We start from the raw sequence: 19,538 nt of genomic DNA, 5'->3' as shown, positions 1-19,538 counted from the left end.
ATTGTTATTATTATTAATGCATTTACATGTAGTTGTAAATATATATATATATATATATATATATATATATATATATATATATATATATATATATATATAATGTAGGCTAACATATTTCAACATTAATTTTTAAACAGAAAATAATTCAGTTTTAAAGATTTGTCTGCAATCAGTGGACATATGGGTGGCAATAAAGATGTGAATGCTGTTAACTCTTAAATTAGATGTTTTTTTGTAAATACATGGTATTTAATAAAATATAATTCTGCACTCATTTAGGTTTTTGGTTCTCTAATTTGCATATTGGATTCTTTGACAGAACCTTCACTATTATGATGATGTTGATGTCTCTGTGAGCTTCAGGTTCAGCTGCAGAATCTCTCTCATTTGTATCTGACTGCTCAGCTATACAAACCCTCTAAAAAGACATATTTGTTTTTTTACGTTCAACAAACCCATTTACTGTTTTTCTCTCGTTCCAAACTTGACTTCTCTTCAAAATGGACACCCACTTCATTCTTGAACAAGTCCAAAGAATGAGACCGTCCTCTTTCTAAGAGAAAGAGCGACACCGCTACAAAGCAGAAGTGAGTTTGTGTAAATGTAAAGGTGCACTGTTTATATTTATGTTACATTGTATAATATGGCATTTTATGTGAGCTGCTTCAAACTCTGCTGTACTCAATCTGTGTTGCAGGAAATTATGTTGAGGCAGTTTCTACTCATAAGGATCAACTTCCTGATTATTTATCTGTCAGAGACATGAAGACCTGGTGACAGGAAGGACTATTGATGTGACCCATATGGAAAGTTATATTAGGACGATTTTACAAATGTTTGTAGAAATAACACACTCTTTTTGTTTTTGACAGGTTTCAGGAAATAATTGAAAGGACAGGGATTGATCAGCTGTTCACGGCTGAACTTGTGAGTAAAATATAGAGGATCTTCAGACTTTAGATATTTAAATAATAAATAATTAAAATTGAGTCCGCTATAGACCTGTTGAGACTAACTAAAGAGTGGTGTTGACAGGCCTGGACCACAGCGAGACTCTTCTGTCTCAGTCAGATGGAAGAAGAGCTCCTGGAAGAGCTGGACAAAGAAAGTTGTCTTTCACTGCTGTTCAGCGGGAAGGTCACACTGGAAGGCCTTCAGATGTTTGTCTCGGTCGTCCACCCAAAAGCAGAAAAGGATGCACAAACCTACCTTTACTCACAGAGGACTCATAAAGGAGAGGGAGGCTTCTCCACGAGTCTCTCTGGATGAAGAGGTTGACACTTTTATTTGCCAAAAGATGAGACTGAGGACACATACAATAAAGAGGAAACCCTGGTTCAGGACTCTGCCGTCCAGGATATGGACCATGAAGTGCAGTTTGGTGCATCCAGGGAGGCTTTGCCACGAGTCTCTCTTAAGGAGAAGGCCGCCATGGTAAGCCTAGCTGATGGGGACTTGGATGATGAGCTGGAAGTACTACAGCAGGAGGACGTAGAGGTATATGAGACACAGGACTTCCTGGTTCAGGACTGTGATGATAAGAAGAAGAAGAAGAAGAAGAAGAAGAAGAAGAAGAAGAAGGGAGTGTGTGGTTTTTGGAAGATGATGACATGTTGCTTCTGTGTTTCCACTAAGCAATAAATCACAGCACTCCCTCTGCAATAATACTGTTAAATCCATCCAATAAAAACTATTCATTTTACTTTTCAACATGAATTCCAAAAACCTCAATGTACATGAAACATATACAGTTGGTTTGATTCAGGTAGCATTTTAAAAAAATAATTTCCTACTACTGGTCAGTCAGCATCTCATTCCCTTGCTTACATACAGTTTATACAATTAAAAATCCAGCTGACTGTACTGGACAGCATAGGCACCGATACCATGGGTGCTCCGGGGCTCGAGCACCCACGGAAAATACTGAGCACCCACGTGTGCCAGACTGCCAGTAGGCTACATTCATTTAAAATGAAACATTGCAGTTGGTGCTAAGTGGAGCAGCTGTCATAGTGTGATTGGTTATGTCGCTGTCAGTCCCCTGCTGATCGCAGTTACATGTCAGTTAACATTTTCATCTCCAATCCTGTCTGTATTTGTGAGAAGTGGCGCTGTCCTGAGTTGAAAGACAGCCTACTTTACGGCTTTATCGAGTTAATAGGCGTGTGTGTCCATTTCCTAAGGTTCTGAAATGCAAACATTTTTTGACTACTTTTTTTTTTAAAAGGGCGTGCACCCGTGAGCACCCACAGAGGAAAACATAAATCGGCGCCTATGTTGGACAGTGGATGTATTCATGTTTCATATTTTTAATTAATTTGAGCTCTGTATTTTAGTCAGCTAATCAGGGGCAATGGTAGTGGAGTATAACCAGAAAAAGTGAGCGTCATGCGGTGATGACACTTAAGTTACCAAAACGACTAGTTAAGTTTAGGGATAAGATCGTGGTTTGGATTAAAACACTCCCAAGGAACAAACAAGCGTTTCCTGGGTGATAGTATTTTGTTTTCGGCGCATACTCACCTCCGCTCTCCGGCTAGAAAGCGCTGTTTGATGTTGACACCACGTTTTATTTCATTTTGAGATTTTTTGCCATTGGATATTGAAGTTCATAAATAAGTTTTGGCATGGCTGGCCGAGTGGCACTACACCCTTAGTATTGAAAGGGGGATTTGATTCCTGGAGGTTTGGTTTTGTTGTGCATGATCAAAAACAACCCCCCCCCGCCCTGCTTTTTTCACAAATTGCACCCTGGTCATTCCTATTCATTTTGAAAGAGCAACAACCAATAGGCAAACTCCAGCACTCAATAGACCAATGGTGTAACTTCATCAATCAGTCAGTCAGGGACAGACTTTCACATTTCATTTAAATTTTTTTTTTTTTATTAACCTTTATTTTACCAGGAAATAATCCCATTGTCTCCATAATTACATCCGTGAATACCACAATTGTGCTGTTCTTGGTTCTCAGTCAAAACTAAAAATAAGTCTTTTATTTGCTTCATGATATATAATACACATTGGTCATAGGGCATAAATAATAGTCCAGTGCTGAAGCAACTTTCTTAATCTTTTATAAACTTTTGATTAACAGGTGGGCCCTTCTTAGGTGAATGCTCAGAAAATGTGGTAGTATAGCTCCTATTTCTCATGCTCTCTCCATCTCCAGTACTACTCTCCACATACAGATCCACGTCTGTGTAAGAAAAAAAGAATAAAACAGATTTAGAAAAACAAAACATTTGCAGTAATGCTTTTGCTTACTTCTATTCCCCCATATATAACTAAGATCTGTTATTATCCCAAGTTGTATGATGTATGTTACAAAAGGACACTTTAATTATTACATATCCTCATTTCTGGGGGGTAATCAGTTTAAATGTATACTATGTTTGCTTTCACCCATGAGGTTGGCACTGGAGGTTGTCAGCACAGGGGCAGTGGTCACGGGGACCCTCCTGGTTCCAGGCCAGCATGTCCATCAGCAGGTTGGGATGGCTCAGACAGGACTCCCCCTTCTCTGGTTTGGGATTACACACTGGAAACAACAGCTCTGGAGGAAGATAATAATGGAAGTCCAAAACAGCCTTTAATTTTTGCCACTTTATCACTGCTAATATAAATTGCTGTCACACACAAACCAAAAATATAAAGCCCATATCATATACTGAGGCCCAATTTTCACAGACATTAAGACTGGTCTCAGACAAGAGTATTTTTCCATGGATGTCCATATTCAGTTTGGTCTTCTTGGACCATGTTTGAAGAGTTTAGACAGATTACAAAAAGCAGTGAGAAAGTAGCAAATGTGGAATTTATTTATATAAAACACCACAGATTATTACTTTAATCAAAATCAGGCAGGTTCTACTGTATGTATGCTATTTGGTCTGAGAGTGATAAATAGAAGAGTCAGTATGATGAACTGTCAATATGAGTGTGTGCATATGTTCTCACTGTTTCCATGTCAATTCTTCAGTTCTGACTTAGCCTGGTCCTACCAGACTCTCGTACATTTCATTTGTACAGAGAGTCTGGCCTCTCTCCATTGACAAGTGTTAACTTCCTTGAAGGTGGGTACTCTGTTGAAGTTTAAAACTATTGGATCTGCCCAGAGCCACTCTGGATCTGCCATAACCAATCACTAACGTTTGGTTGTGACATATGTCATGCGCATTTGTGCAACAAGAGGGGAGAGGCGAGCTGGAAAATCAAACTTTTCCCGAACCCCGTGGGGAGGAGGGCCACAACATCATGGCCACCAACAAAACTCAGCAAAGATTGTTCTTGCTCGGGTTTTAACTTCTGGATAGTCTGCAGCATTGCTGCCACAACGAACCGAATGGCTTCGCTCGCATCTTTCTAGTGCACGTTCTCAACGTCATCGTTCTCAGCCACTCCCTCTGTTCGCTGATTGGACCTACAAATATTTGACCGGAGAAAACCCAAGAATATAGAGGGTTTTCACCGACGTCACGTTCTGGGCGGTAACCTGGATGCGCGGCCATATTGGAGGCACTCGGTGTAAACAACTGAATGGAGTAATGGAGTATTCTGCACTTTGGATACTTTAATACTTTATGGCTAAACAACAGAAAAGCTCATCAAAACGCGTCCAAGATGCAAAGGCATGGAAGGACTTGGACCACAAAAAAGGCGCGATATTTTGAGAAATTACAGTTTACTGGTGGTGCAGATCCCTACAAGTTGGCTCCCTCTTCTTGGATCCATGGCGACCCGGTGATTCTTCCTTCAGTTGCATATCCCGATATAGTCAACTACCTGGTTTTCTTGCCGAGCCCATACACAGTGGAAGACCTTAAATCCTACAAAAGTTTGGAGGCTTATAACCTGATGGTGTGTGGATGGGTGAGGAAGACGCAGTACCAAGTCATTAACGACCAATGTGTTGTGAAGGCCAAAGTAAGTAATGCAATAACGTCTTTAATCAACCTAACCTTAACTGTATGATATCATTGTGATACTCAAGGTGTAGCCAAGTGACTCTCAATAGTTTCTTTTTTCATTTCAAAGACCGAACAAGACAGATTTTTCCCTCGTAGATCCTAGTTGAGCTTTGCCAACCACAAGCGCCTCCTTTCCTCTGATAACTTCTGGCATTCCTCTCCCTGGTTTTTAATAACTTTTGGAAGTCGATAATATTCCAAATGTTTTTCTCGGTCTGACCTATTGGTACAACCTAAAACACGGCAATAATTAACCATTTTCGTTGACGCCGTTCGGGATCTACTTCAGTGCCTGTGCTTTGTTGTGATGCAGAGTACGCAAACGCAGAGTATGCAACATGGCGACTTCGGGTTTGATGACGCGTCTGATGACGCGTAGCGAAAACCCTCTATACTGCGAACCCAGACGGAGTACTGAAGGGAAATGAAAATTGAGCGGAAGTAAGTAGGAGGGCGGAGCCAGGCTAGTTCTGACTGGCTGTAATGGGTAGCAATGTCTCCCCCACCATTTCCATTTGATACTGGATGGCCTTTGTGTTGATTTGACCAGGTTCTGTATAAATTGAGGGAGGCAATACAGTGTGTGTTTGACTTTGGTTCCACTTAAGATAGAGAGAGATGAGAAAATATGAACCCTAAGCAATTTAACAGCCCTTAAAGATTTCGTTTTTGCTGACGTCCAGTGGTTCAACTTCTCACCGTGCTAATCCTCTAATGTATAGGGCTGGAAGCAGCAATCTCAGAGACACCTAAAAACCTGGACAGATAAAAGCTTCTTCATGGCTAGATGTCTCTGGTAGTCAGTGAGAATATGGGCGTTTTTTTAAATTTATGGGTCAGTTCACCCAAAGTAACTTTAAAATAACTAGTAGTAGTAGTAGCAACAAGATGTACCATAAAACTTTCAAGAGAAGCAATAGCAGATGCAACTGTGCTGCTGAATATATATATATATAATGTTTGAATTTACAAATGAGTTCACTTGATATTGAAAACAACACATCTGTGTACCTCACTATTAGGCTTTGGAGTTGCTGGCAGGCGGTTTGACAAACACTGTTTAGAATTTTAAATTAAAAACATGATATTTTACCAAATCTACTCATGGACCACCAGGGGTCGCTTGCGGACCACTCTTTGAGAAATACTGCCCTACAGCATGTATTTGAGCTCATACTATGCATATGTGAAATATGAGGGGTGTCACCGTTAAAGCTCACCTCGTTGAAAGGCACAGCAGAGGTCTGGCCTGCAGTCACTCTGATCCTGACAGATAGTTCCCTCTGTTCCTTTGGTGGCATTGACTGTACACTGCCCCCACACACACATCTGATCTGAGCAACACTCCTCATCCTTAGTACAGGGCTGAGTGGGGACACACATTCAGATATGCAAACAAGTATGTAAAGCTCACATAGTCTATGGCTGCATACATGGTAATGTATTTTTGTACCATCATCCGTTCTTTCATGGATCATTTTTAGTATTTCCAGTTAAAGGCACTATGGTTAGATTTTTAACATTAAGGTATTTTTGCCATTGAATTTATTAAAGGGTAACTTTTTTTTTTTTTTCAACCTGGACCCCATTTTTCTATTTTTTGAGTCTCAGGGCGCTTTCACACCTATAGTTCGGTGAACTTTGTTTGTTTGATCTGCACCAGAGTTCAGATGAGCTTTCACACCAGCCCAAACAAACCGGACTGAGCGGTGTGTACATATAGTTACGAACTGCAACAGTGGTACAAATGAACTCTAGTGCGATTCAACCGAACTAAACGAGGCAGGTGTGAAAGCGCCCTAAGTGAGTAATGAAAACAACATTTTTTGAAATTGGTCCAGAACGTTTGTCACCTTTGTCACTACAAGTGACACATTAAACATAGCAATTTGATCCATTGTTAAAATAAAATATTGATCAGTCCAGCTTTAACTAAATGACTGACTACAAAAAAACAACACAGACTGAATCCCCACCATATCCGTTGGTATGCATGGGAGGCACCTGGAGTTTTTGATCTCATACAGGCAGTATTTCAGGTCACCACAGTCCTCATCCACCATGCATTCCTGGGTTGAGGGATAACAACAGTTACTGTACATAGTCAGTAACAGAGCACAGAATTAAAATGCACACTGAAAAAATGGGTCAAAATGAACCACAATTGTGTTCATGCTGTCATTGCAAATAGTCAGCTTCCTTTTGTGTTATGTGTGTCCTTTGTGTGTGTCTTGTTGTTGTACAGAAACAGAAATTACTATTTGAACTTTCTTATTTGAATCATATTTTATTTATTATAGTTTAAACAAAATAACTGAATCTAAAACATGTTCATGTTCATCTGATGACTATAATATGCCACAATACCAAAAAGTATGGAAAGCCTGAAAGGCAAGGTGAAAAAAAATTGGGTGTTGGCCAAAACCAAAAAGTTAATCTCTTACGAGATGTTATGTCTTACATAGAAGATACACTTTTAGGCTAAATTAAGCTGTTTTGAGAGTGAGAAAGCCTTGCACAATGAAGCACTTGGTGCACTTGCCTGACAACAAATTAAGCTGCCACTCTGCAGCTCTTTTCTGCAGACAAAAGAGCAGGAATAGAGGGGACAAGTCTTTTCATCCCCCACTTCCAGGTGTTACGGTAATAAAGTGGTACGTCCACAGTAAGCCAGGTGTAAAACACTTTTGGCGGATGCATTAAAGGCTGTGACAATCATTGTCACATTCACGACTTTTGGTCGTGTATTCCGGTTCAACAGGCATAAATATGTAGAACCCATTGTTTTCACGTGTCATGTTATGCATGTCATTGGACTACACGTGACTTTTGTTTGCTGTTTTTTAAAATACCATGAACAGCGCTGTGTATTGTGTGTAGGGGTTGGGGCTGTGTGGGAAGGTGCTCTCCATAGCACTAAAACAAAGCCTGCCAGTTAGTCCAGTCATGTTAAGCCAAAATGGGGGTCAACCTAGAACAAATTGCAACAGAAGCAAACTCAACTAATTTTGTATCCTCAATATGTCCTGAGTAAGGAAAAAAAAGCCCAGAAGAATCCCATTAGGAGAAAGTTTTGAAAAAAGACCCAAATGTAGCCTATTCATACGCCTTTTCATTCTTTTTTTCACTTGAATAGGGTAAACATTTGAACCTTTAGATATCACCATGAACTTACTGAGTTGATAATTTACATCAAGACAAACAAAAAATGTATTACAATTTTTTTTTTTATTGTTTGTTAACATGGGAAAATGGTGCATAATCTAATTACGTATGTGCTAATTTGCATAAATACCACAACAGATCTGAACATTGGGTATATCCAGTTGAAAATGTCTTGTTGAATCTTATGATATGCAAGACATCCTACGAAAGTACATACATGCAGAGCGCACCGGAAACTGGCCATTACATCTTCAGGCTATCCAGGACATGCTACCCTATCTAGCGGCATCAGGACACAATCTGTACACCAAATCTGCTAGGGTGTATCTTCAGCAGATGCAAAACCTCCAGACCACACACCCAGGAGTCCAACAACGTTTTGAGGAAGGGTTCCACGTGATCCGTCAGAGCGACCGCCTTTGGGCAGGTCTCTCACCTGACCTGATCATTGAGCAGGTTCTCATGAGGAGTTTAAAAACCAGTGATGGGCTGACAGGACGGCGCCATGCCCGCCTGTGGAGAAGTAAACCAAGCAATGGAAGGACTCACAGGGGTCAACTACAACACTGGAGAGCAGAATAAAGACATGACCAAAGCAAGGCAAGCACGTGACTGGAAGGATACACTAATAGTTCTCAGTCATCTACAGGAGCGAAATCCATTCAGCAGTGACCCAAGTCTGAGGAACATTGCTACTGGGGAGCATGCTCTGTCTGTTGGCACTGCAATCCTGAAGTCAATGGATGGACGAACACCTGGTGACTATACTTTCAAGAGGAAGGATCAAGCTGTTACTCTTGGCATGAGGTCTTCTGTGAGGATTGATGGAAATGAAATTCAAGTTGATCCACAGCTTCTCTTCCAGAGACTGGTGATAGTGGCGCAGAAATGTGATTTACTCGAGTCAGCCCTCAAGTACGAGCTATGTAGCTATCCTCCATCTCTATTTGATTCCTCCCTTCTACTTCACGAAGCAAAGATGCATGCCCTCGCTGATGCCATCTGGAAACTTGTTGGGCCAGATGTTCTAGCAGAAAATGTGGTCGATGGCAGCCAGTACATCTTGGATGGTGGAGCACTTCTTCAACACATCCCATGGTCCCAGGGATCTACTTACAAAGACATATGCCACCAATACACTGAGTATGTAGGGAAGAAGTATGGCAAGCCTGTAGTGGTGTTTGATGGCTATCAAAGTAACAACACGAAGGATGTGACACACCAGAGACGGTCTAAAGGGAGGATTGGCGCTACAGTGACATTTATAGCCGACATGACACTCACAATGAAGAAGGAAGAGTTCTTGGCAAACAGGCCGAACAAACAGCAATTCCTTTCTATGCTAAGTGGAGAGCTACAGAAGACAACTGTGACACCTACCATGCCTCAGGAGATGCTGATCTGTTGATTGTTCAGAAAGCTGTGCAGTGTGCTACCATCAAGAAAACTGTGCTAATAGGGGATGACACAGATGTCTTAGTCCTTCTCTGCTACTATGCGAGCATGGATTCCCATGATCTTTTTCTCTGTAGTGAGTCAAGGAACAACACAAAGAAGCCTCACATGTGGAACATCAAGGCTACAAAAGAACGGCTCGGCCCAGACATATGTAAGCACATTTTGTTCTTACACGCAGTTCTGGGATGTGACACTACATCTCGCCTTCATTGGATCGGGAAACAAAATACATTTTCATGGTGATATCTAAAGGTTAAAATGTTTACCCTATTTACGTGAGAAAAAGAATGAATAGGCGTATGAATAGGCTACATTTGGGTCTTTTTTCGAAACTTTCCCCTAATGGGATTCTTCTGGGCTTTTTTTTTTTCCTTACTCAGGACATATTGAGGATACAAAATCAGTTGAGTTTGCTTCTGTTGCAGTTTGTTCTACCTTTTTTCATAAAATGACTGGACTAAATGGGGACACAGCGGATTGCAGCTCCAGATAATGTAATTCACATTTTCCTCATTAATGATGTACTGTATTACAAACTCCCCTACCCAGCAACTCATCCTCTAATAATCAGAATGTACATTTTTATTGCCTGACCCAATCCGGCACATGTGTGTGTCTTGGTCCTGACTACGTCTGGTGTATTTGATCTTCTGCATGACGTTTTTGCAAATATGAGCTACTTTAGGAGAGCTGCAATGATGATTGTGTAAACCCCGCCTTTTGGCTGGGCTAATGCTAGTTTTATGGTGGTGTCGTATCGGTAATTTTAGTGCAAAAAAACATGAAACAGTCTCTCCTTCACATTCACTCGCTGGCCTGAAAGTTTACCTCGTACGTAGGAGATAACATCCCCTACGTAGGAGATAAATTTAGGTTATGGCCTAAATTTTTTTTTTTTTACCTTGCCTTTCAGGGCTTCCGTAAGGAAGCACTCAACTAGACATCATTATTGTTTATGGTTTACATTTTACTGTATCACAGTAGCAGCTGTCCCCTGCACCCCCATTTAATGAGTTCCTAGTGGTTGATGGTTTCTGAAGTCGTTTTTCTGCCAGCCACGGTCCATCTCAATTGAAACTGGCTGATGGACATTAGTGACATCTGAATTTTACAGAAGGGCTTACTCTGTAAAAGACAGTTTTTACACATTCTCTCTTCTTTCCTAGGTTGTTGATAAAACATTTCTTGGTCAAATGTAAATGGCTCAGACTGATGTGAGACTGTTCTTGTAACAAGTCACAAAACGGCTACTCGAGGTAAAGAAATTAGTGTTTTCACCTCTTCTATAATGTGACCTCTACCTGTGTGAATCCCAGTACGACTGTATAACAACCCTGCATGAGACTTAACCCAAATGTTTAGATCACTGAAACGTTTCCTGCTGTCAAACAATAGCTGAGTTGAAAATATGTATGTATGTGATGTTAAATCATATTAGTTTGATTATCTGCAGGAACAACAAATACAGTATGCAACTAAATGGATAACAACATGCACAATACACTGAATATGTCTTCATTTAAAGAATGTATTGGTTTTAGGGCATTTTTTTTCCTGTAGCATACATCTTTAGTTAGGCTTTTCTTGGAATGAGATTTAGTTCAATTCTTTTCCAGTGGTCAGAGGAAACAGTGTCTGCCAAAAACAGCGCTGGCCTGCCGTGAACTCGCCCCTTTTTTCAGTCTTTATCTTTGTGTGTGCTGCCTCTGGGAAATCAGCATGGAAACAGAGCCAAGTCCCTGCATGCATTATTAGGGCTGACTGGACTGTGTCAAAGTCAGAGAAAAGATCTAGGGCTCAACAGCAGAAACTGTTTGTTTCTACTCATCTATCATCATTAATCATGTTTAAAATATATGCATACTCATATATATATATATATATATAGTGGGGGAAAAATTGATAAAGCATAGTATCGCAATATTTTCCGTGGCAATACTGTATTGATTCACAGATGCCAAGTATCAATCTATTATTATATATGTGTTGGTCAGTATGTCTGCTTGACAATCCCATTTTGCAGCAATAAAAGTGACATGAACAAACAGAGAAATCTTTTTAGATAAAAAAGATGTTGACTTTTGGGGATATCATTTGAAATTGGGAAAAATATTATCGTGTGAGTGTCGTAATGATATCGTATCGTGAGGCCTCTCGTGCATCTCTAACCCGCATTATATATATGTATATATATATATATATAAATATATATATACATATATACAGATTGTTTTGTGTCTTTACCTTGTCAGTTTGTGTCTGTTCGTGTCCTGGTCCTGTCAATTGTGTTTTTTTTCAGCGTGTTTTAACCTGGTGCCTTTTCTTTAGATCCCTTTGTTCTTTGGATTCCTTTTTGTCTTGGTTTTTGTATAGTTTGATGCCTGTTGAAGCCTCAGGACTCCCTTGGTTATTTTTGTGTTTTTGGTCAATAAATCCTCGTGTTCAACCTTCTGCCTGTCTGCCTGCCCTCTCCCTGCATTTGGGTCCTTTAATCCCTGGAAACCATAACAGAAAGTTAGTTTTATAAGTCTTACCTACTGCACCTTTAACTGTAAAATCGACTAAGCCTCAACCACATTCTAGTTTTAATCATTATAGTTTTAGTCAGTATTATTATGTGGCACCCTAGATAGACATACAGACTTTCAATCTAAGCATTTTCCAGTTCACATCAAGATATCCAGCCCTTCTGATCCGGATAAAAAATGTGCATGGACAGTGTTACATGAAAAAACTAACCTCATTACTTAACTATTTGTTACTTATTGGTTAAGTAATTTTAATATTACTTTTATGGTTACCTAATGAGGCAGCACTCTGGTCATAGTATTCCCAATGCAAAGCTTAGGGGGAAAATCAAAACATCAATTGTTTGCCTGTTATCTCATGAAAAATAATGTTTTCCTGGGGAAAAAACACAATTAAATGTATTTCTACAGACTTCTGTGTCACTCCACTCTGCTCTCTTCTTCGCTTGCTAGCTAAGCTAGCCTACAACAGGGTGAGACCAGGACGAGGGTTCCATGTTGTGGAGTGTCGCCGACTGGGGATTCTGGAGAGGCTTATGGCCGCCTGACGCAGGACGAGCGTTCCCTGTCGTGGAGGTTTGCTGAGGAGGAAGCGAAGGGTAGAGACAACAGACCGGTGCGGCTGTACCTGGAACAATGGACTGTGATGTGGTAACCGAGCTAAGATCCCTCACCTTTGTTTTTAATATAGAGTTTTAATTTGAGACATTGAATCTTTTTTTAAGGGTTTAGAGTCTTTACAGTGTTAGCATAAATGATGTGTGTCAATTTGTTCCTTTGGGTCAAACTGCTCTCCCTTGTAGAAAAGAACCAATGCCTTTTTAAAGTAAATTATTTTATGTGTTTTTAATTTAGAGTTACTAGTCTCTATAAAAAGTAGGTGGCGTTGTCGAGCAAAACTCAGTTTTTTATAAAACTACCGTAACCCCACTCCTCGCCACATTTCCACTGTAGACAGTACTCTTAAATGCAGTCGGGGTTGTTACTGCATCGTAAGAGCCGTGACCAGCCATGTGCTGAGAAACGAGCTGAAAAACCTTTTTATTCCTCACAACTCCATCCAACTTTCGCTGCATTTTTCCTCTTCACTGACAATGCAGAGGAACATCTGCACCAAACGCTGACTGCAGTGTTTCTAGCTCCACCTTTTAGTATTGGATTTGGTACCTCAACAGAGAGATAACGGGAAAAAAAACAGGATGGAATGGAGCGGTTCTATTAGTACTATCCACAACTTATAACAATGCAAAAATAACTGTTTTAATGTGTTTGAACTGAACCAGACTGCTTGGCGGAAACAAGGCTTAAGAGCTGTATGGATTTTTAGATGTGTAGTATATCAATGTAGCCATACCAACAAAGTTGTGCGTGCTGGATGGGTCAACAAACAGGACTTTCACCAAGGAGACAAGGGTTGGAGTCCAGCTTGATAGTGAGAGCCGGTTAATTAACCTGAGTCGTGTCACTGAACCGGGAGAATTGAGTGCCATACGTCAATGAACCGACTCACTCCTGTTTTTTTACCTCATTCGTGCCGGCAGCGCTTCGCTCAAGCTGAGTGCGTTCGGTGTATGCTCCGTTGGGTGTAGCTGGTCTTCTTCTGCTACTGTGTGTGTAGTAATCTAGCTCATTAGCACCTCCACTGGAGTGGTGGTAGAATCAATCAGGAAATGGGCTACCTCGAGCAGCACGATTGGACCCAAAGAGTTGTTGAAGAGTTGTAGGAGAACGGTTGCGGTGAGAGCTACTCTGTAGCTGTCACTAGGGGACCGCGCACCAGGCTACTGAACGAGACCGAATGTAACCGTGCAACCGTTCGAGTCTAATGTAATCAAGCGGTGTCTTGTTTCTCGGCAATTTTGAGTTATTAACCAAGCCTTGTTTCTAGTGCATCTTAGATGATTGTGTTCATGGCAATTCACACATTCTCGATGGGGAAGTACATCACATACAAATACACGTCATGTTATCTTGGTAGTTATGTTAAGTTAAATGTTAGAGAAGTGAATGTTGCAGGCTGCATGGTAGGTAGGCTGTCACGAGGAGACCGTGCACCAGGCTACTGAACGAGACCGTAACCGTGCCTAATGCATGAGTCTATGTAATCAAACGTGTGTCTAGGCAAGTTTGAGTTCTCAACCGATCCCAGAAGCCTTTATGTCTCGTGCATCTTAGAATTGTGTTCATGGAAATATAGGCTACATTACCTAGGGGAAAGTATTATATCACATACAAATACACGTAATGTTATCTTGGTAGTTATGTTAAGTTAAATGTTAGAAGTGAATGTTGCTCCATGGTAGGTAGGCTATCACGAGGAGGCCGCGCACCAGGCTACCGAATGTAACCATGGCCAGTGCGTGAGTCTAGTGTCGGTCAGTATGAGTGTATAAATAGTATGTCAGCCTATTTCAGAGACATGGAGAGCAGGACATTTGCAGTTTGAGGCTACATGTCTTGCAACAACTATGCAGGGGAAGTAAACGCGTGATCACCGTGACCCTTGGTTTAGATTACGTCTTTTTTTATTTTATTTATAAAACTCTCCTGTGACTTGTTACAGAAGCACGGTGCATTCACCTCAGAAAAAAGATGGAGGCCTTACCTTGTAATTATGTTTTCTATATATTGGAATACTTACCTCATTAACTTAATTTATTCTAATAATCAAATCATCATAAGCCTCATAAGTAAGAGAACATATTTTTAATAGAATCAAATTTTCTAGTACTTATGAGGTACAGATGGATTCATAAAATTAAATGTGGCTTAATCTTAATGTGGCTATAGGCAAGGGCGTAACTTTGGGTTCAACATTGGGGGGTTAAGATCTCCACTTTTGAGCGAAATTGAAATTTTGTGTGTCAAACGCTTCATTCATTCATTTTTCAGCAATTTATGGTGCAAATGTCTTTATTTATGTAAAGGAAGTAATAATAGTTTTTTGTTGGGGGGGTTACACTGGCCAGTTTTGATTATGGGGGGGGGTTTATAGCCCCCCATCCCCCCTGTAAATTACACCTATGGCTATAGGAACGAATGTTTAAGTGGTAGTGATATTCAGAAAAGTAGTCTTTTCATCTTTAAAATCACATAAAAAAACATTTACTGGGTATTTTCTATGACGTGTTGAGACAACCAACTTTACTGTGACTTCCTTGAGTGTATTTCAAGTGTGACTCAATGTAGTGGGTTAAATTGCTATACAGTTAGTCATTTTAGAAGTGCAGACCTTATCCTGTCTGGCAGGCAGGCTTACTTGCTTCCCTGGCATTCTTTCCAGAAGCAAGCTCTATTAACATAACCACTTTCTGTACAGCTGCCAGGAAAGCAAAAGACCTAAACCACCGTTGTAAAGTAAAATGGCAAAACAGGCGGCAAGCAGTAATAATGACCTCAATCCAAGCCGGCCTCCTGTTTGCTAAACATGTTTAAAGTATATGTTAGGTCTGTTTATTGCATGATCTCATTCTTTATAAAAATGGGTTGAGACAACACATCCACAGTTTCAGAAAGTACTCCACCTCTCTGTCTCTTCTTACAGAGATCATGAATATTTCCAAAACTGAGGGAAAAGTTAAATGTGAACACATTTAAATGAAGTGCTCTGTATAAGTTGACAATTTCATGTTGTATTATCACTACTAAAAGAGAAACATTTGGTCTCAAACTGGGGCAGTTGGATTTCGTGTTTCTGCCTGAAAACCAAACACACATTTCTGGAATCCTGAGTGAGGCAGGCTATCAGCTGGACAAGCAGACCTAACCAGTACACTGCTATATGCTCAAAAAGCCCACTCACATGAGTGAAGTTTCATCTTGATCAGCTCATTTTATATAGTTCTAATCATGTCAGCATCTGGATGGAATGAAACCAAATCATTAGGAAACTTAGGCTGAGAATGCATTAGGTCCATAATTCTCTAATTATTCAAAAGACTCACGTGTTCCACAATGTTGGAAAAGCCAGAAATCTCCATATGGATGTGTGAAGGATGAATCTCTCCTGTTTTATTATTAGTGTCCTATAAATGGCAAAAGGGGTGACATGCTGTATGAGACCTCAAACAGAATAGCAGTTATTGTATTTTTGTGTTTAATTCATTTATTCATGTGAAAAGGGAAACATACTCTTATCCCTACGATAACTTAACCCTTGTGTTGTCTTCCTGTTAACCATAAACTTGTCCTACTGGGTCAAAATTCAAAAAGAACTTTTTTTGGCGCTTCTCTTTTTTTTGAGACGCTTGTGACACGTTTTTAAACGTTTTTGTCAATTCTTTTCAATGTTCTTTAAATTCATGGTCAATAAACCTAATTTAAATGACATTATACCTAATTTTTGAGTTAAAAAAAAGCAGAAATTATGAATCTTAATAGTTAAGATCAGAGCATGTTGAGTGAATCCCAGACTGGTTTATGTCAAAGTTTAGTCAGGATACTGTATTAAAACCATTTTACTTTTTTTTTTTAAATGCTATGAAATTAATAAAACAACCAAAATTTTAAAAAATTCAATGGAAGTAATCATTAATTTTACCCACGAAGAACATATTGGTTCCATACAACGTACATGCATGCATCCAAGTTAATTTTGGGCAATTTGGTTGTAAGAAGCCCATATTCTGAAATAAAAAAAAAACTTTTAAGGACAACACAAGGGTTAAATAACAATCAGTCTATGTGTGACATGGCCTCCAAGAGATGAAAGGGTTTTGCTGAAAGTGACATATCATGTTGTCAAAAGTTAACCCCGTACCTTTTCAGCTTTATCTAGGACCTGAGCCGCTCTGTCTTCATCCTTTACCATCTTTTTTGTCCCATTGTTGTAGTTGGTATGCAGATCCAGTGACGTTAAAGATGATTTAGCACTCTCAGTAGTTATCTGTTGGATTGAATGTTAGGATACAAGTGGAATCCATTCATAAATTAAATATTGAATAAACCACATGGCATTTCCATTATGTCCATACATTACTGTATATTTCCATGAGGGGGGAGTATGAATCCTCAAGGTGGATAACTGTGGAGAGTTTGTTGATGTACAGCATGCACTGATATTAATCTCCATTTCTTGGATGACATGGAAGGAAACTTCCCAGTAGTTCACAAATGATCAAAACCAGACAGTGACTATTGAAGCTTCAGCAGACTTATTAGACCTGTTGAAATCCAATTCCAGGGGGAAAAACAGTCCTAGCTGGTACCAAAATGAAATTGGGTGTGTTAAGTTCTCAGTCACACATGGGGTTAAGGTTTTTCTGTATTACCTTTTTTATTGAATTGACTGGACAAAATCCCTTTTGAGTAACTACTATTATGATGAGGACTATTTTTAGTATAAGGTCAAGGGTGGCCTCTAGCTCACCCAGTAAGAGCCTGCACACCATGTAGACTGAGTCCTTGGCAGCAGCCCAGGTTCAAATCCGACCTGTAGCCCTTTGCTGCATGTCAACCCCTCTCTTTCTCTCCCCCTTTCCTGTTTATCCACTGTCACTATCGAATGAAGGGAAAAGCCCAAAAAAATAAAAAAAATAAGGTCAGACATAAAGCAGACATGGAAACTATGTCTAGTGTTGCAACACCTATCTCAGCCTGGTAGTCTAAATTTAAATGGCATGAGGTGAGTTGTTTCCACAGCTATAATAAATTAGTCTAGATGTATGAATTACTAGATAGCCGATATGGCAAGTTTGTCAGAGCTCTTTGCAACTCTCCACTGAAATATAGACTACTCTGCCCTTGTAGGAATGAATAAAATATGACGCAGACCTGCTCCACAGTCTCCTCCAGTATATGCTGGGTGTCCTCCATCAACTCCTCCAACTCGCGGAACATGTCGTTCAGACTGACCGGGCCCCGCTCCAGGGCGTCCCGCTGGATCACTTTCCCGCTCCGTGCTGTGCCGTCGGTCGGCCACAAACACAAACTCAAAGATACCAACAGCAGCATGATACCGGACATCTTTCCTTCTCTCTCTTTGTCTGCTTGTCTACTGAGCAGCAGAGCAGTGTGACTCATGGAGAAGCACAGCCACACACAGCTGGATCCGTTTTATTTGGAAAGTCTGAGGAGTGGTGGTGGTGGGCTTATAAACTGGAACGAATCAGATTTAATGATGTGGAAAAGGTTCAAATTGCATTCTGTAGAGTACATGTCAAAATCAAATGGCAGTTTATGGTGAGATTTTAGACTTGTGCACTGTAAGAATTGTTTAACCTTAAAACAGATCAAAAGCTGCCAGATGTGATCTGCAAAAGAATGTTCACCCCACAAACTAAATTCAATCATCATACACGACATAGGCACACACAGCAAGCTTATTACATTATATTGTTACATTACATAACATTATATTACAACCTTATTGCAGTTTTATAGCTTTTGCACAACAACAATCCCAATTTATTCTCATGTTTTAGGAGGATAAGTAGCCTACAATAAGTTTGTGATGTTGAAGAACCAATATCACGAACTGATATCAGAAATGTTTTTATTTTATTTTAAAGGCAGGGTTGGTAACTAATATAATAATATACACTTTTTTATATATTGTTTAAAATCGTCTTTACACCGTGACAACAATAAATAACTTATGGGCTCTAAAAAAGCAGCTATAGATGCTGTAATCCTGTAAAAACGCCCACCAATCGCTGCCTCGTGGTCCGCTTTGAAAGAACCAATTAAATGCCTCCTTGCCTCACTGCGTATACTGTATACTCCCGTTGAGCTCAGGGCTCAATATGCGTTGTCGCCGCGGGAGTTACTGCAAGTCTACTGAAGAATGGAGGAGAAAACTAAGCAAAAGTGCCGCGGTTATTTGCAACCACCTGCCCTGCTAAAAATGTAAAGAAAAGTGCCCAGGTTGTCTTGCAGATTTTCAATTACACATTTCCGATTTTGCTGACAAAATGTCGAGCTAAACTTTGCTCAGCTTTCATAGACTTTACCTTTGGATAATGGATCCAGCCAAGTCTTGGCGAAATGACACCACAGCTCCCGAAATCCCGCTGGAAACCGACACATGCACGGAGAAAGGGAGACCACCAGGTTACCATCCTGTACACTGGCCAGCAGGATGCCCAGTAGAGGAGTCGCAGTTGGTGTTCTTTATGTATACATCTTTGCATCTGGACAAATCATTAGTGTTGTATCCTGGGTTATTTGGGTGTGTCAGGTCTTGCAACAGACACCCTGGCCCAGGCAAACCAGCTGGGATTGATCAAGTTCCTGCTTGTGTCCAGGTAGCCTCACACACACACACACACACACACACACACACACACACACACACACACACACACACACATGCTCTCACACTCTCTCACACACACACACACACACACACACACACACACACACACACACACACACACAAACACAAAAGAAAGGAAGTCAGATTTAGCCAGGCTTATCAC

At 40.3% G+C, this 19,538-nt stretch overlaps 1 protein-coding gene across 1 annotated transcript; it reads right to left on the bottom strand.

Moving 5' to 3' along the window:
- Positions 1-2,973: 2,973 nt before the first annotated feature.
- dkk3b (dickkopf WNT signaling pathway inhibitor 3b) lies at positions 2,974-19,245 on the bottom strand. The gene is made up of 8 exons (XM_078257686.1): positions 19,071-19,245; positions 17,893-18,216; positions 16,880-17,005; positions 16,065-16,145; positions 6,946-7,038; positions 6,190-6,334; positions 3,405-3,555; positions 2,974-3,198 (listed from the first exon to the last, which is right to left on the bottom strand). Exons 2-8 carry the CDS (start codon positions 18,139-18,141, stop codon positions 3,174-3,176), a joined length of 870 nt encoding a protein of 289 aa, XP_078113812.1. The 5' UTR covers positions 18,142-18,216; positions 19,071-19,245; the 3' UTR covers positions 2,974-3,173.
- Between the last annotated feature and the right edge of the window lie 293 nt (positions 19,246-19,538).

The sequence above is a fragment of the Sander vitreus genome, chromosome 8 (genome assembly GCF_031162955.1).
Source record: "Sander vitreus isolate 19-12246 chromosome 8, sanVit1, whole genome shotgun sequence".
NCBI lineage: Eukaryota > Metazoa > Chordata > Actinopteri > Perciformes > Percidae > Sander > Sander vitreus.
Note: the sequence above shows the minus strand (reverse complement) of the source record. Positions and strands in the feature narration are given on the sequence as shown.

Excerpts from the sequence above, each read along its gene's own strand:
- dkk3b (XM_078257686.1), bottom strand. The coding sequence starts at position 18,141 with ATGAGTCACACTGCTCTGCTGCTCAGTAGACAAGCAGACAAAGAGAGA. Across the intron at positions 3,556-6,189 it reads CTGCTGTGCCTTTCAACGAG|AGCTGTTGTTTCCAGTGTGT; the intron begins GTGAGCTTTAAC and ends ATCTTCCTCCAG. Across the intron at positions 3,199-3,404 it reads CTCCAGTGCCAACCTCATGG|ACGTGGATCTGTATGTGGAG; the intron begins GTGAAAGCAAAC and ends TTTCTTACACAG.